Source organism: Notamacropus eugenii, chromosome 1, assembly GCF_028372415.1.
Source record: "Notamacropus eugenii isolate mMacEug1 chromosome 1, mMacEug1.pri_v2, whole genome shotgun sequence".
In the NCBI taxonomy this organism is placed as follows: domain Eukaryota; kingdom Metazoa; phylum Chordata; class Mammalia; order Diprotodontia; family Macropodidae; genus Notamacropus; species Notamacropus eugenii.
The window spans coordinates 678,904,230-678,920,159 of record NC_092872.1 but is presented as its reverse complement, the minus strand read 5'-3'; the positions used below and the strand labels follow the sequence as shown (position 1 = coordinate 678,920,159).

Genomic DNA, 15,930 nt, shown 5'->3' with positions numbered 1-15,930 from the left:
GTTAACTGAAGAAAACAATGTGATAAAAATTAGAATTGGGCAAGTAGAAGCTAATGAATCTATGACACATCAAGAATCAGTCAAACAGAATCTAAAGAATGAAAAAATAGAAGAAAATGTAAAATATCTAATTGGAAAAACAACTCACCTGGAAAATAGATTCAGGAGAGAAAATCTAAGTATTATTGGTCTACCAGAAAGCCATGATGAAAAAAAGAGCCTGGATAATATCATCTAAGATATCATCAAGGAAAATTGCCCAGAAGCCCTAGATCCAGAGGGCAAAATAGTCATCAAAAGAACAACTGAGCTCCACAGAAACAACAGCTTCAGCTTCCCTGGCAGCAGGACTCACATGGTAGGCATGAGCCAGTCATGCCTGGCCAAGTTATGATTCTTAATTTTGTTTTCCATTTCTGGTAATAAGTGAATGGATCTGACACTTGACAATGAATGGATATTAGGCATGTCAATTGTCCTGTGTAAGCCTCAATTTCTTCTTCTACAATGGGGATAGTGATGTTTGTCCAATTTTAAAGAGCAGAGTGAGGGAAGCACTTTGTAAACCATGAGGTACTTTAGAAATAGGAACTATGGGTTGTGTGCTTCAGCAATATGGGCTTCTCAAAGAGGCACAACACATAGTTCAGAGAATGGGTATGGACCATTTCCAAACTTTGAGGTGCACAAATGTCTTGTCCTAGGTCTGAAAACATCTCTTCATCTTCCTTAGTTAAATGGTATTAACAGCACCTGCCCTGCCTAACTCACAGGGCTATTGTGAGGATAAAAGGGACAGTAAATTCTTTAAAGATTATGTGTTATACAAATGTCAGGAACCTAAGTACAGTGCTGGTCATATAGCACATGTTTAACAAGTGTTTTTTCCTTTTATTCATTTGTTATTCTATCATAAAGAAACTATATCTTCTGAAATAATGTGCAACTATAGGTTATATCCAAACTATGTGTGTGTGGTATATTATTATTCCCACAAGGGCAGTAGGTTTCAGAGAAAATAACTTGCTTAAGGTCATATAGAATGTAAAAAGGATTGAAAGAACTTAAACCCAAGTCTTTTGATTCCAGATCCAATGTTCTCATTACATTACTGGATAATATTAGACATGCTGCCCTCATCAAGCAGATACAGCCTGTTCTCAAGACATCTAGATCAAGGCTTAAACTATTTCTACTAGTGACCTCTTTAGCACTTCTTAAACTGTCGCAACCCACAGTTTAAGACATGCTGATCTGGAGCATCATTTACCAATCTCATTTGGTCCAGGAACACCTTAGGGCTTGAGGTACATTGTTGGAGCCCATTAATACTGGTTCCAAGATTATGGAATAATTCTGAGATAAAGGGAGTGGGGAGATCATATGAATTTTAGTGCAAATGGAAGAAATTAAGCTTTGAGTTTTTACTTTAACACATACAACTTGGCATTACCAAATAAATATCCATATACTAGGGAGAGCAGAATCATCTAACAGTAAGAAGATGTGAAGATAACAAGTGATACTGAAAGGTTTTCCTTGTTGCTTCCTCTTAGGTATTGTGCTCCAGGTAGCTGCCTCCTTTGACTACTCAGTGCCAACTCTAGGTTAAATAACTTGTCCAAAGTCACATAGCTGAGATCAGTGGAAGAGCTGGGATTCAAACCCAAATCTTCAAACTCTAAATCTAGCACTCTTCACCACAACAAAGATGCCCATACAAAATTTTACCAGTTGCTAATTCCTTTCAGTTTGATGAACTGTATCAATTGGCACATGAGGTAGTAGTATTTCCTTTCCCCTCTGGTGCACATTGAATCTTTCCCATATGCCTACAGAAATGTTCAGGTCTCTTCAAACTTCATTTAGTTTAAAAAAAAAGCTTCCCATTCACTCTTCTATTCCATCCATCTTTCTCTTCACTACTAAATCTCTTGAAAAACTGTCCACACCCCCATTTTCTCACCACCTACTCACTCCTCAATCTCTTGCAGTTGAATTTTTGCCATCTAATGCTCTATAGAGTTGTCTTTAGGTCATCAATGTTCTCCTCATCAAATCTGACGGTCTTTATTTAGACTTCTTTGTCTTTGACTTTTTCAAAGCTTTTGGCATTGTTGAATATGCCACTTATTCTATGTACTATCTTTTTTATCTTTTCCTATTACTATCTTTTCCATTAAATTCAGAGATATCATACTCTCCTGATTGCTTTCTTAGCTTTCTTACTACTTTTTCTGAGTCTTCATCTTGCTGAAGTGGAAAGAACACTGGATTTGGAGTCATAGGACTTTGAATCTTAACTCTTATTAACACTTATTACCTGTTGACATTGAACAAGCCATTTTATGTCTCTATGTCTCAGTTTCCTTAACCAAAAAGTGAAGGATTTGAGGTCCCTTCTAGGTTTAGCTATATGAGTATGTTGATGAGCTGTATGAGTATATTGATATCTTTTATATTTTTTCCAGTATTCATTCCCCTTCTCCTTCTTAAAGAGCCAGCTCTTATATCAGTTATTTCTTAGAGGAAAAAAAAAGAAGAGGAAAAAGAACAAAAATCAGAAAAACTAATCAATGTACTAAAAGAGTCTGAAAATATATGCAGTATGCCATGTTTGTGGTGTCTATCTCTGTAAAGGAGTAGGCTGGGGGTGTTTGTTCATATCTCTTCTTTGGAGCCATACTTGTTTATTGTAATTTTGTAACATTTGTTTTTTTATTATTTTGTGGTCGTCCTTCCCATTTGCTTGTTATAGTCTTTGTGTATATTGTTTTCTAGAGTCTTCTTATTTCACTTTGCATCAGGTTATTATAAATCTTTCCATTTTTCTCTGTAGTCATTATGTTCATCATTTTTTATTGCATGATAATATTCTATTACATTCATGTACCACAATATGTTTAGTCATTCCCCAAACAATGGACATCTACTTTGCTTCCAAATCTTTGATATCACAAAAAAGTGCTGCCACAGTTATTTTGGTGTATACAGGGACTTCTTATCAATGACATTTTTTGGTATATAAACTTAATTGTAAAATCTCTGACATAGACATTTGCATAATTCCAAATGTCTTTGCAAAATGGTTGTATTGATTGATAACTTCACTAGCAACACATTAATGTTCCTATCTCTCATGGCTCTTTGTCCACTTCATGACCTTTTAGGTCAGTATTTCCCAAAAGTCTGTTTTTGGGGAACCCTGGTCTTTTCTTTCTTTCCATTCTCTCCCTTGACTATCTCTTTCCCTCCTATAACTTCAGGTGTTCCTCACCCCCCACAAGGAGATGACTGCCAAATTTGTATCAATAGTTCTGACTTTTCTTCTGAATTCTAGAACTGCATCTCAACTTGTTTACAGAATATCATTACCAGAATGTTCTACCAGCATCATGCAGCGTGCTCTGTATCAGGTTTAGTAAATAATTGCTGAATTGAATTGAAATTAAATCTTGTCCCCTAAACAGTTAAATTCAGTCAGTTCTTTCTATGTGTATGTTAAAACAGATATCTAGACAAATACAAAATGCTCAGAAGTTGAGTTGAGAACTTATTTCACTTTCCAAGAAGTGTATTAAATTCAGTTAACAAATACTAAGCATCTCTTTTCTAGTTTCTGAAATTTACATATGATTTATATAAATTCCCTCATTTGATCCTCAAAAACTCAGTGAAGTAAAAGCTTTCAGACATAGTTGTCCTCATTTTACTTATTAGGAAGCTGGGACTCAGGGTGGTTAAGTATCTAGGTGGTCAGGGTGCCAAATGGAAACATGGATTCTGGTTAGCCCAGTATTGCTACCCCGTAAATTACCATAATGTCTGATTGACACTCCCTCCCTTCAGTGGCATCAACTGAGTAATTTTCCCTTTACCCTCATAGCATAATAGGCTTTTTTTTCATTTAAAAAATTTATGCTTTACTAATGCTTTTTATACCATGGTCACTTTCCAATTGCCACCCCTAACAGAACCCACCATCATAACAAAAACAGTTATGCAAAATCACATCAATTTCATCTGGTAATGTAGGCAACTTTCTTTGCTTGTTGTCCATCACCTCTCTGCCTTGGAAGAAGACTATGTTTTTCTAGCCCTGAGTCTACCCTTTCTTCCTGTCCCCAAAATGGTTATTTAGGTCCATATTATATAAACCAAGAAAACTGTCTCCAAGCATAGGATGCTCATGTCATAGCCTGCTATTTCTGTATTGGATCTATGAATAGTTTGTGAACTACTTGCACTAGGTCTTCTGGAATGAAAGGTAAAGAAGAGGATGCAGTTTCTATAGTATGGACATAGAATTGTGATTGGGCCCATAGGGTAATAAAGTGGTCTTAGGAGAGTGGTCAGAACTGTCTCTTAAAGGCTTTCTCATCAGACTTAGACCTTGGTGGAACTTTGACCTCTCCCCATAGGGGGACAGTGCCAATCATTGCCACAAGAGCAGACATCAGGAGGAGGGCCACATAGACACATGCTTTTCTCTAGTTGTTCCTTAGTTGTCAGTACATCACAGAAGTGACCCAAATACATCCCCATGCCAGGAACAATTCTCCCTAAAAAATCCATACTATGAATTTTCTACATGTTGGGTTTTCAACCAGGTCTTCTGTTCCTTGGGCAATCAAAACCACTTATCTAAAGGTACCAAAGTCAGGTACCTTAGTTAAAACTACCAAGACCAATAGTCATCAACACTCCCTTTTAAATATCTTCTGTGAAGCTACCTCAACTACCACCTACATTAATAACAAAATTCAATTCAGAATCCCTAGGGTTTTGACATTGTATACTTAGTACTGAACCAGATGGCTACTCTCAGGGTTACCACAACCATTGGCCATGGAGCTGGTTGCTTCTCTAACAGTGCTAATAATGAAGTCTAGTAAATGTTGACTGACTGACTAACTGAAGACATGACCTATTCTCTTTGGACTGCTTTTTTCTCTTTTGTCTACCATGGACTACAAGGGAAAATAACGAGAGTAATAATGGTGATGATGGTGATAATATTTCTGTATTTCAGCTGAATCTTTGACCATGTTAATGTGAGTACTACTTCCAATATGGCAAATAAAAATCCACTTTTTTGTTACTTCAAGCAATACACATCTTGTCCATGTTTTCCTTTATAAAATCCCCATGATGCATTAGAGGTCTTCCTTTAGGTCTTTTTTATATTGTGAATGTCAGAGCAAGCGCTTGGACTGTTATCATTATGATTGCTCAGTGTTGCTACATGAACCGTGCTTCTTCTTTTCAGGTACATTTCCCTTGTGACACTTCTTTCATGCAAGTCATCATGATATGTTCCAAAATACTTATGGCCACCATGCACTTCCTCATTGCCCTCTGGGTAAATTCTTAGCATACTATGGTACTCCATACTATACTCACAGTCATATCACATCACTGGAAAATTTCTGGTAATAAAAAACTGGATTTTTGTCTTAGGTAGCTACTTGGGATGATTAAAAGCATATAATTCCCCACATATAACCCAACCCTTTCTCTTCTCTTGTTTAATTCTGAGCCTGTCATGGTCCTTCATGGGCATCCTCAGTCCTTCACTTGCCCTCATCCCACATATCCAGTCAGTTTACAAGTCCTGTTTCTACCTCTAACCATTTCTCACTTCTGTTCAAGCAGTCATCACTCTTGTTTAGTCTCTCACCTTTCAGCTAAGGTTATTGCAGTTGCCTACTGATTGTTTCTCTGCCTTTATCCACTCCAATCCATATTCAGTTCAGCTGCCATTGATTTTCCTTAAGCTCTAGGTCTAATAGCTCCCCTACTGAATAAACTGTTGGTTCTAGGACAAAATATAAATGTTTCTGTTTGACTTTTAAAGCCTTTCAAAACCTGACTCTAACCTACCTATCCCATCTCATTAGACATTACTCCAATTCCTGAAACTGTGGAAAAACTGGACTTCTTGTTCTTTACGTATAACCCCCCCCCCCCATCTCTTATCTCCATGCCTCCATTCCCCATTTCATGCACCTTTTCCTTAACTCCACTTCCTAGATTCCTTTACTTTCTTCAAGCCTCATCTTGAGCATGACTTTGTACATGAAGCCTTTCTTGATCCTTCATGACTCCTGATGCCCTTCCTCCCTAAATAATTTTATTTTTATATATTCTGTATATTATTATTTATGTACATGTTCTCTCCCTTGATAGAATGCAGGCTTAAGAGCAGGGACTATATCCCTAGCACCTACCATACCCCTTGGTGAATAGTAGGCACTTAATAAATCCTTCCTGATGGATTTTTATGCTTTCTTTTATATGGATAACTAGAGTATCAATGAACAAAGTTATCATGTTGTCTTGATCAAAGAGTCTTATGTGATCTTGACATATATGTTGGAGGTTCTGGTTACAAGAGATATTGGCTCTACTAAGTTAAGTATTTTTGTAATAAACAAATAAGAGCACATTTGAAGTGCATCTTCAGATCTTTCACTCACTTCACTTACTGAAAAGGTATTTTGCTATAGATTGCAAAAACTTGCTTTGTCTTATATTTTCATCAAGGATACTCAGTATGTGTGTAGGTTCTTGTCTAGATGTTATAGAAATTAGAAAGTATTTATGTGGGTCAGTAGTTATTGATCCATAATAAATTTGTTCAATAGATTGGGGACAGGGGACAGTAATATTTCTGTGATTTTCCCCTCCATTTGTTTGCTATCTCTACCTCTTTCAGGTATTTCAAAAATTGATTTCTTGGTGTTTTCAAAATTGTGTCACTTCTGGCATACATTTCTTCAACGTATGCTAGATCTGTTGCCCTTTCTGGCTTTGTATTTTTTAGTGCCATTTCTACTTTTCTTGTTTAGCATATGGGGGAGTTCACATGTGGTGGGTTCTACTTTTTATCAAAGATAAAAATAGTTTGTTATAGCAATGCTGACAGATCTGTTACATTTTTCATGTTTGTTGTCTTTCCAGTTTATTTTATAGGTGGTCTTGGGATAATCTTACTTGGGTTCTTGGTATGATATGATTATGTTCAGCTTCCTGAAGGATATTTTTCCTTTTACTGCTCTTTTGTGAGTTGATAATCCTGGAGATCTTCCTCCTTTCTCCTCTCCATGATTGAACAATAACAATAATAATCTTGCATTTATGCAGTGTTTTTAAGATAAACTGAATACTTAAACCACATCTTATAAACCTTCAGATATAAACATGCTAGTATAATAGAAAGCCTGGAACATGGATTCAGAAGACCTGGATTTGAATCCTGATATCACTACTTATTAGCTGTGTGATCCTGTATATGTTATGTGATTTCTCTGGGTCTCAGTTTCTCTATCTCTATCTTCTAGCTCTAAAAATCTATGATTTATGAAATATTTATATACCATGGTTCTCAGCCACTAATATGTCATGACTCTTGGGTGGTTTGATATCTCTGAGCACCTACTGTGCTCCAGATATGTAAGCCATGAGAAAATGGGTACCATTAGGTGTAACCATTTAGAGAAGCAGCATTAGGCTAGATTTTATTTCATCACTTCATCATCACTTAACTCTCCTGGGTCATGGTATGAGTAGGCATAGTAAAAAAATGAGACATGACCTAGGTCAACATAGAGACATCTGGATATCCACATACACACATTAGATACACACACACACACACACACACACACACACACACACACACATACACACAAAGGAGGAGACCCAGTTCAGTGAGTGCCACTGAAGCTTATTTCCCAGCCTCTATGAATCTCACTCCTTCATTCATACCAATAACTCACCAGACATTAGACATTAAGTTAGTGCCTTCACCATTGCCCCAGTTCTGTACCATGAAATAACAGACTGTTTCCTCATCTATCCCATCTGCTAACAGCAGTTACTTCCAAGGCAATGGAAGTGAGTGGTAGCCATCCACGGTTGTGGCTTGATAGGAAATATATGGCCAGGTTTGACTAGCCTTCCATACTTCATTTAAAAAACTTGCCGTGGGTACTTTCAATACCAGAGGGGTAAAGATTGTGAGAAACCTTTTACACAAGCTTGGATCTGTTTCCTTGATCTGTCTGGTGTCTGACTTTTGTAACCTTTGCTTGGTCTCAGATTATTGCTTCTTCCTTCTGTCTTAAATCTCACAGCTCCCTATAGATGGACTTCTTGGCTGTGTCCCTCTTCCACAAATAAGCTGGTAATCAACCTTTGCCTTTTAGCTTAACCTGCCTTCACTGACCCTGACCCTTCACTAACTCAGAAAGCATTGTTGCAGATGGTCCCGCCCCATCTAGTGTTGGCTGCTTTGGCACTATGCCGTCAGTTTCACCTTGGAATAGGGGCTAGGAGAACTGAACCTGAATGATTTTTAAAATTAGTAAAGCCTTGGTTTTATGACATTAATAAGGCAAAAACTTCAGATTATAACTTAATACCTCTGAGAGTACCTTCCTGGTTTCTATCCCTGATGATTTTTTTTTTAACAACATGAGCTTCATCAAAATTCTCAGAATTGCAGCCTCAATTAATTATTAAAACACATCAAAGTAGATTCAGGTGTAGTAGGCCAGAAAATTCCAAGCTCTTTAGATTACTACCCTCCCCAAAAGAGATGAAATAGTGCCTCAGGGCAAATATGGAGTGGTAAAAACAAATAAGAATAGGAGAAGAACAGAGTTTTCCTGGGACAATTGGAGAAGATTTGAAGAGAAATCCTAGGGTAAGGTTTGGTCCCTGTGAAAGTAAACACCTCCAGGCTACGTCCCAAGTCCACTTACATAGCAAGTGACAAGCCCTGGGGTTAGCTGCTTTGGGAGGCTGCCTCAGGATCAGACCAGGAATTTGTACCCCCAGGAAAGTGAGAGGTATTGGGCATCTAAGTCAGGGAAAATCAACGGAACCTCTGCTGACAAGGAATGCCAGACCCAGCTGTGCTGCAGAGATACCATTAGGTAAGAAGGAACCAGCATATATCAAGTGAATGTAGAGGCAGTGTAGTGAGGATGCCACTGGCTGTGGACACATACAGGATGCTAGAGGTCTTGGTTCTAGTTCTAAGCTGGAGGGGAAAACTGAAGGAGGATCTGAGGCCAGAGGCACCATCCCCCATAACCTAGGACTAGAGGTGATTATAAAAACCAAGTTACTACAAATAAAAAAATGACAGGCAGAGGAGAAAGAATCGAACCATAGAGTTACTATGGGAATAGAGAACAGTGGAGTTCATCTTCAGAGGAGTATACTGAAGTAAAAAAACCCTCTTCTACCCCAAAGAGTAATGTCAAATAGTCACCTGCTCAAAAAGAATTCAGAGAAGAACTTTAAAAAGAATTTTAAAATGAAATGAGAGATTGAGGAAAAATTAAAACAACAAAAAAAGAACAATCCAAGAAAAACAAGATTATGAAAAGAAAGTCAACCAATTAGAAAAGGAGAACCAGAATCTTAAGAAAGAAAATTACTTCTTGAAAATCATAATTGGGCAAAGGGAAGGCAGCAAAGTTATGAGGGATCAAGAAATAATAAAACAAAATAGAAAGAATGAAAAAATAGAAGAGAATGTGAAACATCTCATAAGGAAAACAATCGATCTGGAGAACAGGTCAAGAAGAGAAAATATAAAAATAATCAGATTAACTGAAAGCTATGATAAAAAAAAAAAAAGAATCTTGATAAAATAATACAAGAAATAATTAAGGAAAATTGTCCTGAAGGAGAAAGTAGAAATAGAAAAAATCCACCAATCACCACCTGAAAGAGATCCTATAGTGAAAACCCATAGGAATATTATAGTCAAATTCTGAAACCCCCCAGCTCAAGGATAAAATGTTACAAGCAACAAGAAAAAAAACAATTCAAATATGGTAGTGCCACAATTAGAATCACACAAGACCTAGCAGCAGTGACATTAAAAGACCACAGATCTTGGAACACTATATTTTGAAAAGCAAAAGACCTGGGGTTCTGGCTGGAAATATCATTCCCAGCAAAGCTAAGCATAATCCTGAATGAAAAAATGGATATTTCATGAACTGTCAGATTTTCAGGACTTTGTTTAGAAAAAAAAAACAAACTTAATAGAAGATTTGACATACAAGAGCCAAGAGAAATATAAGGTACATACCAAAGACTAATTACAAGGGTTACAAGGACAGACTATTTACTTTTTATGTATATAAAATGTAAAACGTATGTCTAAGATTGTTATTAGTAACTGAGTAGTTCATAAGAAAGATTGGGGTAGACTTGAGTATGATATGACTTTAAAAGTAAAACAAGAGTAATTATTTTATACAAATGAGGTGCTAGAGGAAGAACTGACACAGAAGAATTAGATGGGGGAGGAGGGCTGTTGGTTCTGGAAACCTGCTTTCATTAGGAATGAATTTAAGAGGGAACAATACGTGTATATCTAGAAGACTTTTAAATTCTAAGGGGATAGGGAATGGGGAGAGGATAACAAAGGGATCACTAGAGGAGAGGGTGAGAGGATAGATTAAAAGAGGGTATAGTAGGGAGTTTAGATTTATGGAAATGGGAAGATAAGGGAGGGATCCTGGGAGGGGTAGGTTAAGTAATAGGAAGACAAAGGTAGTGGGTAGAAATAAAGTAGGGGAGTAAGGAGGGATAGGAAGTAAGAGATGTGCACAAATATAAAAACAAAGCTCACAAGTAGAATTTCTTAGGGAAGGTACATATCTATATCTATATGTATGTATGAATGTGTATATATGTATCTATATATCTATATCTAAATATATCCACACTTAATTGTAGCCTTTGGAGGGGGGGAAGGGAAGGGAAGAAGGGGGGAAAGTAACAAAGTAAAAAGTGCACAGCAGAAAACAAGAAAACTAACAGGGAAGCAAAGGAAAGATGAACATTGTTCAACACAATGTGTATGATTTATTATATAGGCTTTCGTGAAATGGAAATTTATTGCTATATATTTTGAATCCTCTCTCACATTCTGCTAATCACGTGACATGCTTTTCCCCCCTTATTTTTTATCTAAGTTTCAATATTTAAGTTTATGTTTCTTTTTCTTTTCTTATTGTGTATTTAAGTTTCAGTAATAAAAAATCCCCACAACAAAACAAAAAAACAAGTTGCAGAAAGGTTATTGACATGGGAGTCAAAAGACATACTGTTTCTAACTGGTTATGTAACTTTAGGCAGGTCATTTCCCCTCCATGGCCTCAATTTCCTCATCTAGAAAGAGAGTTTGGAATAGATAAAAATCTAAGGATTTTTCTAGAACATTCTGTGTTCTAAGATCCTTTCAGACTTATGTTGAAACTTTGAAATTTATGAAAGATCTTCATATCTTCCCTAAGGATGACATATATAATATTTGTTGCTTTTGTATCTATTTAATTTTTTTTTTTGAAATTGAGAATTAAAATTACTTCATGGTATTTTGATATACTCATGATCTCATCAGCAATAATGTGGTAACTGGATGGAATGCTAGAGTTTGTGTCAGGAAGACTTGAGTTTGAAGCCTGCATTAGGTACTTGCTAGTTGAGTGACCCTGGACAAGTCATTTGACCTCTCCCAGTCTTAGTTTTCTCTTCTATAAAACGGGTGTGATAATAGTATGTACTTCATGAGGTAGTTTTGAGGATCAAATGAGATAATATTTGTTAAGCACTTTTCAAACCTTAAACTACCATATAATTAGACTCTCTTCCTCCCTGTCTTCCTTCAAGATTCAACTCACATCCCATCTTCTGAAAGAGGTCTTTCCTGGTGTGGCTTTTCCCTCCACTTCACCCCTTTCCACACCCCTGCCATGCCTATTATCTTTGAGATTTCTTCCTCACTCATTACACGATATATATGTGTGTGTGTGTATATATGTGTGTATATATATACATAACCATCCTGTGTGTACATAGCTGTTTCTCTCATTAGAATGTAAGCTCCTTGAAGACAGCTTAGCACAGGGCCTGGCACATAAGAGTGCTTAATAAATAGCTGTTGTTGTTGACAACAAGTATTCATTTCTTTTCCAAGTTTCTGATTCCTGTTGGCTCTGCTCTATGGTTTTCCTTAGTCAAAAGTCCTTCTAGGAAATGAAGGAGTTCCCAAATATTTTAATTTCAGGACTCCTTTATATTCTTAAAAATGATTAAGGATCCCACAAAGTACTTTTGTTTCTATTGGTTGTTTGTTGTTGTTCATTTGTTCAGTCATATTTGATTCTTCATGACCCCATTTGAGGTTTTCTTAGCAAAGACACTAGAGTGGTTTGCCATTTCCTTCTCCAGCTCAGAGGAGGAAGCTGAGGCAAACAGGGTCAAGTGACTTACCCAGGGTGACATAGCTAGTAAGTGACTGAGGCCAGATTTGAACTTAGGAAGATGAGTTTTCCTGACTCCAGACCTGGCATTCTATTCACTGCACCACCTATGTGTCCCATCAATGTTGAAATTAAAATTTCTTAGTATTGTTGTGAAATGTTTGACTGGGGATTCTTGGGAATGCCTTCTCACTTTTGCATTCCTGTTCTTTGCTTTCCCTTTCAGGATATTTGCAAATCACTTTGGTGCCATCGAACGGGCCATAGATGTGAGACAAAATTCATGCCAGCAGCAGAAGGCACCATTTGTGGTCTGAGTAAGGTAAACTTTATGATCTTCAGTCTTGTGTTTCTTTTTTGTCTCTGTATTCCTGGCGTTTGGTACATCGTGGTTGCTTAATAAATGCTTGTTGATTGATTGATTCAACAGAGGACTGACTTAAATAGATAAGCAGCTTGGTGTGGTGTAGTGGATTGAGCTTTGGGCCTGGAGTCAGGAAAACCTGAATTCAGATCTGGCCACTTACTGGCTGTATTACCTTGGGCAAGTTAACCTCTGTTTGCCTCAATTTTCTCAACCTTAGAATGGGGATAATAATAGCACTTACCTCCCAAGTTTGATGTGAGAAATGAGATATTTTTTAAAGTATTTAGCACAGAACTTAGCCTAAGGTAACTGCTATATAAATGATAGCTATTATTATTATTATTATTATTTTTATTACTATTACTGTTATTGGTGTAGTGGCTTTAGAATGGGAGGTATGGGTGCCAGTAAGAGTACCAATATTTATTAGCTGTGTGACTCTACTTAAGTCACTTAATCTCTGTGATCCTCAGTTTCCTCAACTCTAAAATAGGGATCATACTTAGTTGTGTGACCTTGAAGACCCCCTGGATTTTCACTGGCTATTCCCATGCTTGAAATGCTCTCTATCCTTATCCCTGCCTCCTGATTCCCTTAGCTTCTTTCACAACTGAACTCATATGTCACCTCTAATAGTATTTTCCTGTATCTCCACTGCTAGTGCCTTCCCTCTGAGGTTACTTCTCATTGCTGTAGTCTCACAAGATATCTGGGGGTTTACAAACTAGATTTTTTTCTTAAGGGCCATTCCTTAAACTCAAAACACTCTGGTTCTCATTGATTGGCCAGCAGTAGGTCCCAGGCCAAGCCTTACTTGGTCATTGTTTGGGCCCTGATTGGCTCAGAATGAGTATAAATAGCAATTGTTTCTGCATTGGCCAAAAAACCTAAGGGTTTTTTGTTTTTTTTGACTAGGTAAGAGAGGCCATTCTCTGCTTCATTTCTTACCTAGCCTTAATCACTGAATGGGTGTTGCTGCAGTCAAACTATTCAAGGCCTTAGCTTAAAAAGACCAAGATCTCCCACTGCATCCAGGGCCATCTCTAATCTTTCTGATCTATATCTTACCACTGCACCCAGGTGACTTTGGAGGAGAAAGTGAGGCTTATGATTCTGCACAGCCCTCCCTCCCTTAAATCTAATTCATTTGCATGCCATGGCACCACCTCCCTGATGGCATGGTCTTGTTTGAGAACCAAGGACAAACAACAACTTCTCATTGACTCTTTATATATCTTATTTGTACACAGTCACATAAATATTGTCTCCCCTCATTAGAATGTGAGCTTCTTGAGGTCAGGGACAGTGTTCAGCCCAATAGCTGTTACATAGTAAGCACTTAATATAATAAATACTTGACTATCTGAATGACTGCTTCCCAGGGTTGTTGTGAAGGAAGTATCTTGTAACTTTAATGTATATAACCATTAAATGTGAGCTGTGATTACTGTTGTTGACCACTAAGGGTTGATTATTTCTGACCACGATGAATCAATAAACCTTCGACTAGGAGGTGGAGTGCTCGGGTACTTCATGAATACACAATGAAGAAATTATAGATTATTGAATTACTGGAGTACCCCAAGTAGATGAGATTTGCCTAATAAGCCCTCTTCATAGGAGAAGAGAATTAAAATAACTGCATCTTAAACTTTACTATGAATTACTGAATAAAGTAATTAGTAATTGACCTTTACGCCAATATCTACTTCAAACTCATAGGATCTGTGATTTCATCATTATAATTACTACTTCCACTGACTGTAAAAGCAAGCACCCTGACATACTTAGGAGGACCTTCTATCACAGGTTCTTAGATCTGCATTTCTAAAAAGAAAGTAACTTTTGAGGTGTCAACAATCATTTTAATTAAGCACATATACATTATTCATTTAGTTCATTTAGTCCAACACCCTGAACTTCAGAGAAAATACAGACAAATAAAGATCAACAGACAGGGCTTCCAGCATGATGTATGTATTACCAACCATAAGTAATACATACATCACAGATCAACAGAGAGATCCAACTATCTAACCATACATACAGAGTTACCAGAGAGAGAAGCACCAACATGTGGGTTTTCAAAGCCAGGGGGGCTCCTTAGTGGCTGCCCCGAGTCTCATCTGGCACACAAACCATCTTCCAAAAACTAAGCCCCAAAGTAAAACCTCACCTTAGAGTATTTATGTGTTTTTCAGAACCAGAGGGCATCACATTCCTTGAGAACCAGTGCACTGGAAATTAACAAAAGGTGTAGACCTCCCCATAAAGCTTTCTTTAATAGGCAGACTCATTAATGGTTGGGGAAGATCTTTAACTCTCTGATTAGCATTACACTGACACAGGCTACAATGTTTCCCTTTCTTTACTATATGACCTTTGTTGTCAGTTTTCCTTAACTATTCATCCCCTTATTTCCAGTTATCTGGTGAAGAACCTCTCCTTTAGGATGGTGATTGGTTGGCAGATATACAGTCTTTTACCGGGCCAATGCTATAATCCTTTCCATTTTGGTAGAATACCTACTTTTGTTCTTCTGCCCAAGGCTTTTGAGTATGTTGGATAGTCTAATACCAGACCATGAGGGTATTGGTCGAAGACTTTACTAGCGGTCAAGAACCAACGTAGAGCGTTTCAAAATTATGTATTTTACCTAGGAAACTGAGGCCCAGAATCCCCATGGAGTTGGTAGCTCTGGCTTTGAGTACCAACTATCTCTTGTAAGCTGTTTGACTTTGGGAAGATGATTTACCTTCCTGAGCCCATTTTGTCCTTTGTAAGATAGGAATAATAATAATGCCTTATAGAATTGTCCTTACAAAATCAATCTCCTAGAAACAGGCATAGCTTCTATTTGAATTGCTACAGTGGAGGGCTATCAGTGGTAGTGAGATCTCTCTCACTGTAGCTATTTATATGGAAACTAGATGACTACTTCTTCAGGACTGATTTTGTAGAAGACATTCCTGCTCCGAGTCTGAGTAAGATTCTAGATTTCCATCCCCTTTTTCTGTGAATTCCTATACAAATTTATGTGATAGAATCTCAGAGCTGGAAGGGACTCAGAGGTTGTCTAAGACAGCCACTATATGAAGTATAAATTTCCTCTGTAACATCCCTGATATCGTATTAGGAGTCTGAAATCCTCTCCTATGAAATTAAGATTTCTCTTCTCTTATACATCATTCTTACAAGAGAATGTAAATCATGTTCTGCTGGTAGATCAAATAAATACTACACATATTACTTTAGATATTAATACTA

At 37.3% G+C, this 15,930-nt stretch overlaps 1 protein-coding gene across 2 annotated transcripts in view; it reads left to right on the top strand.

Annotated features, from left to right (window-relative positions):
• The window catches only part of ADAMTS18 (ADAM metallopeptidase with thrombospondin type 1 motif 18), a 203,419-nt gene that overhangs the window by 94,167 nt on the left and 93,322 nt on the right, over nucleotides 1-15,930 (top strand). For both annotated transcript variants that reach the window (XM_072635876.1, XM_072635877.1), the window contains one exon: nucleotides 12,523-12,618. In XM_072635876.1, coding sequence (XP_072491977.1) covers nucleotides 12,523-12,618 — 96 coding nt within the window. The remainder of the gene's footprint in view (nucleotides 1-12,522; nucleotides 12,619-15,930) is intronic.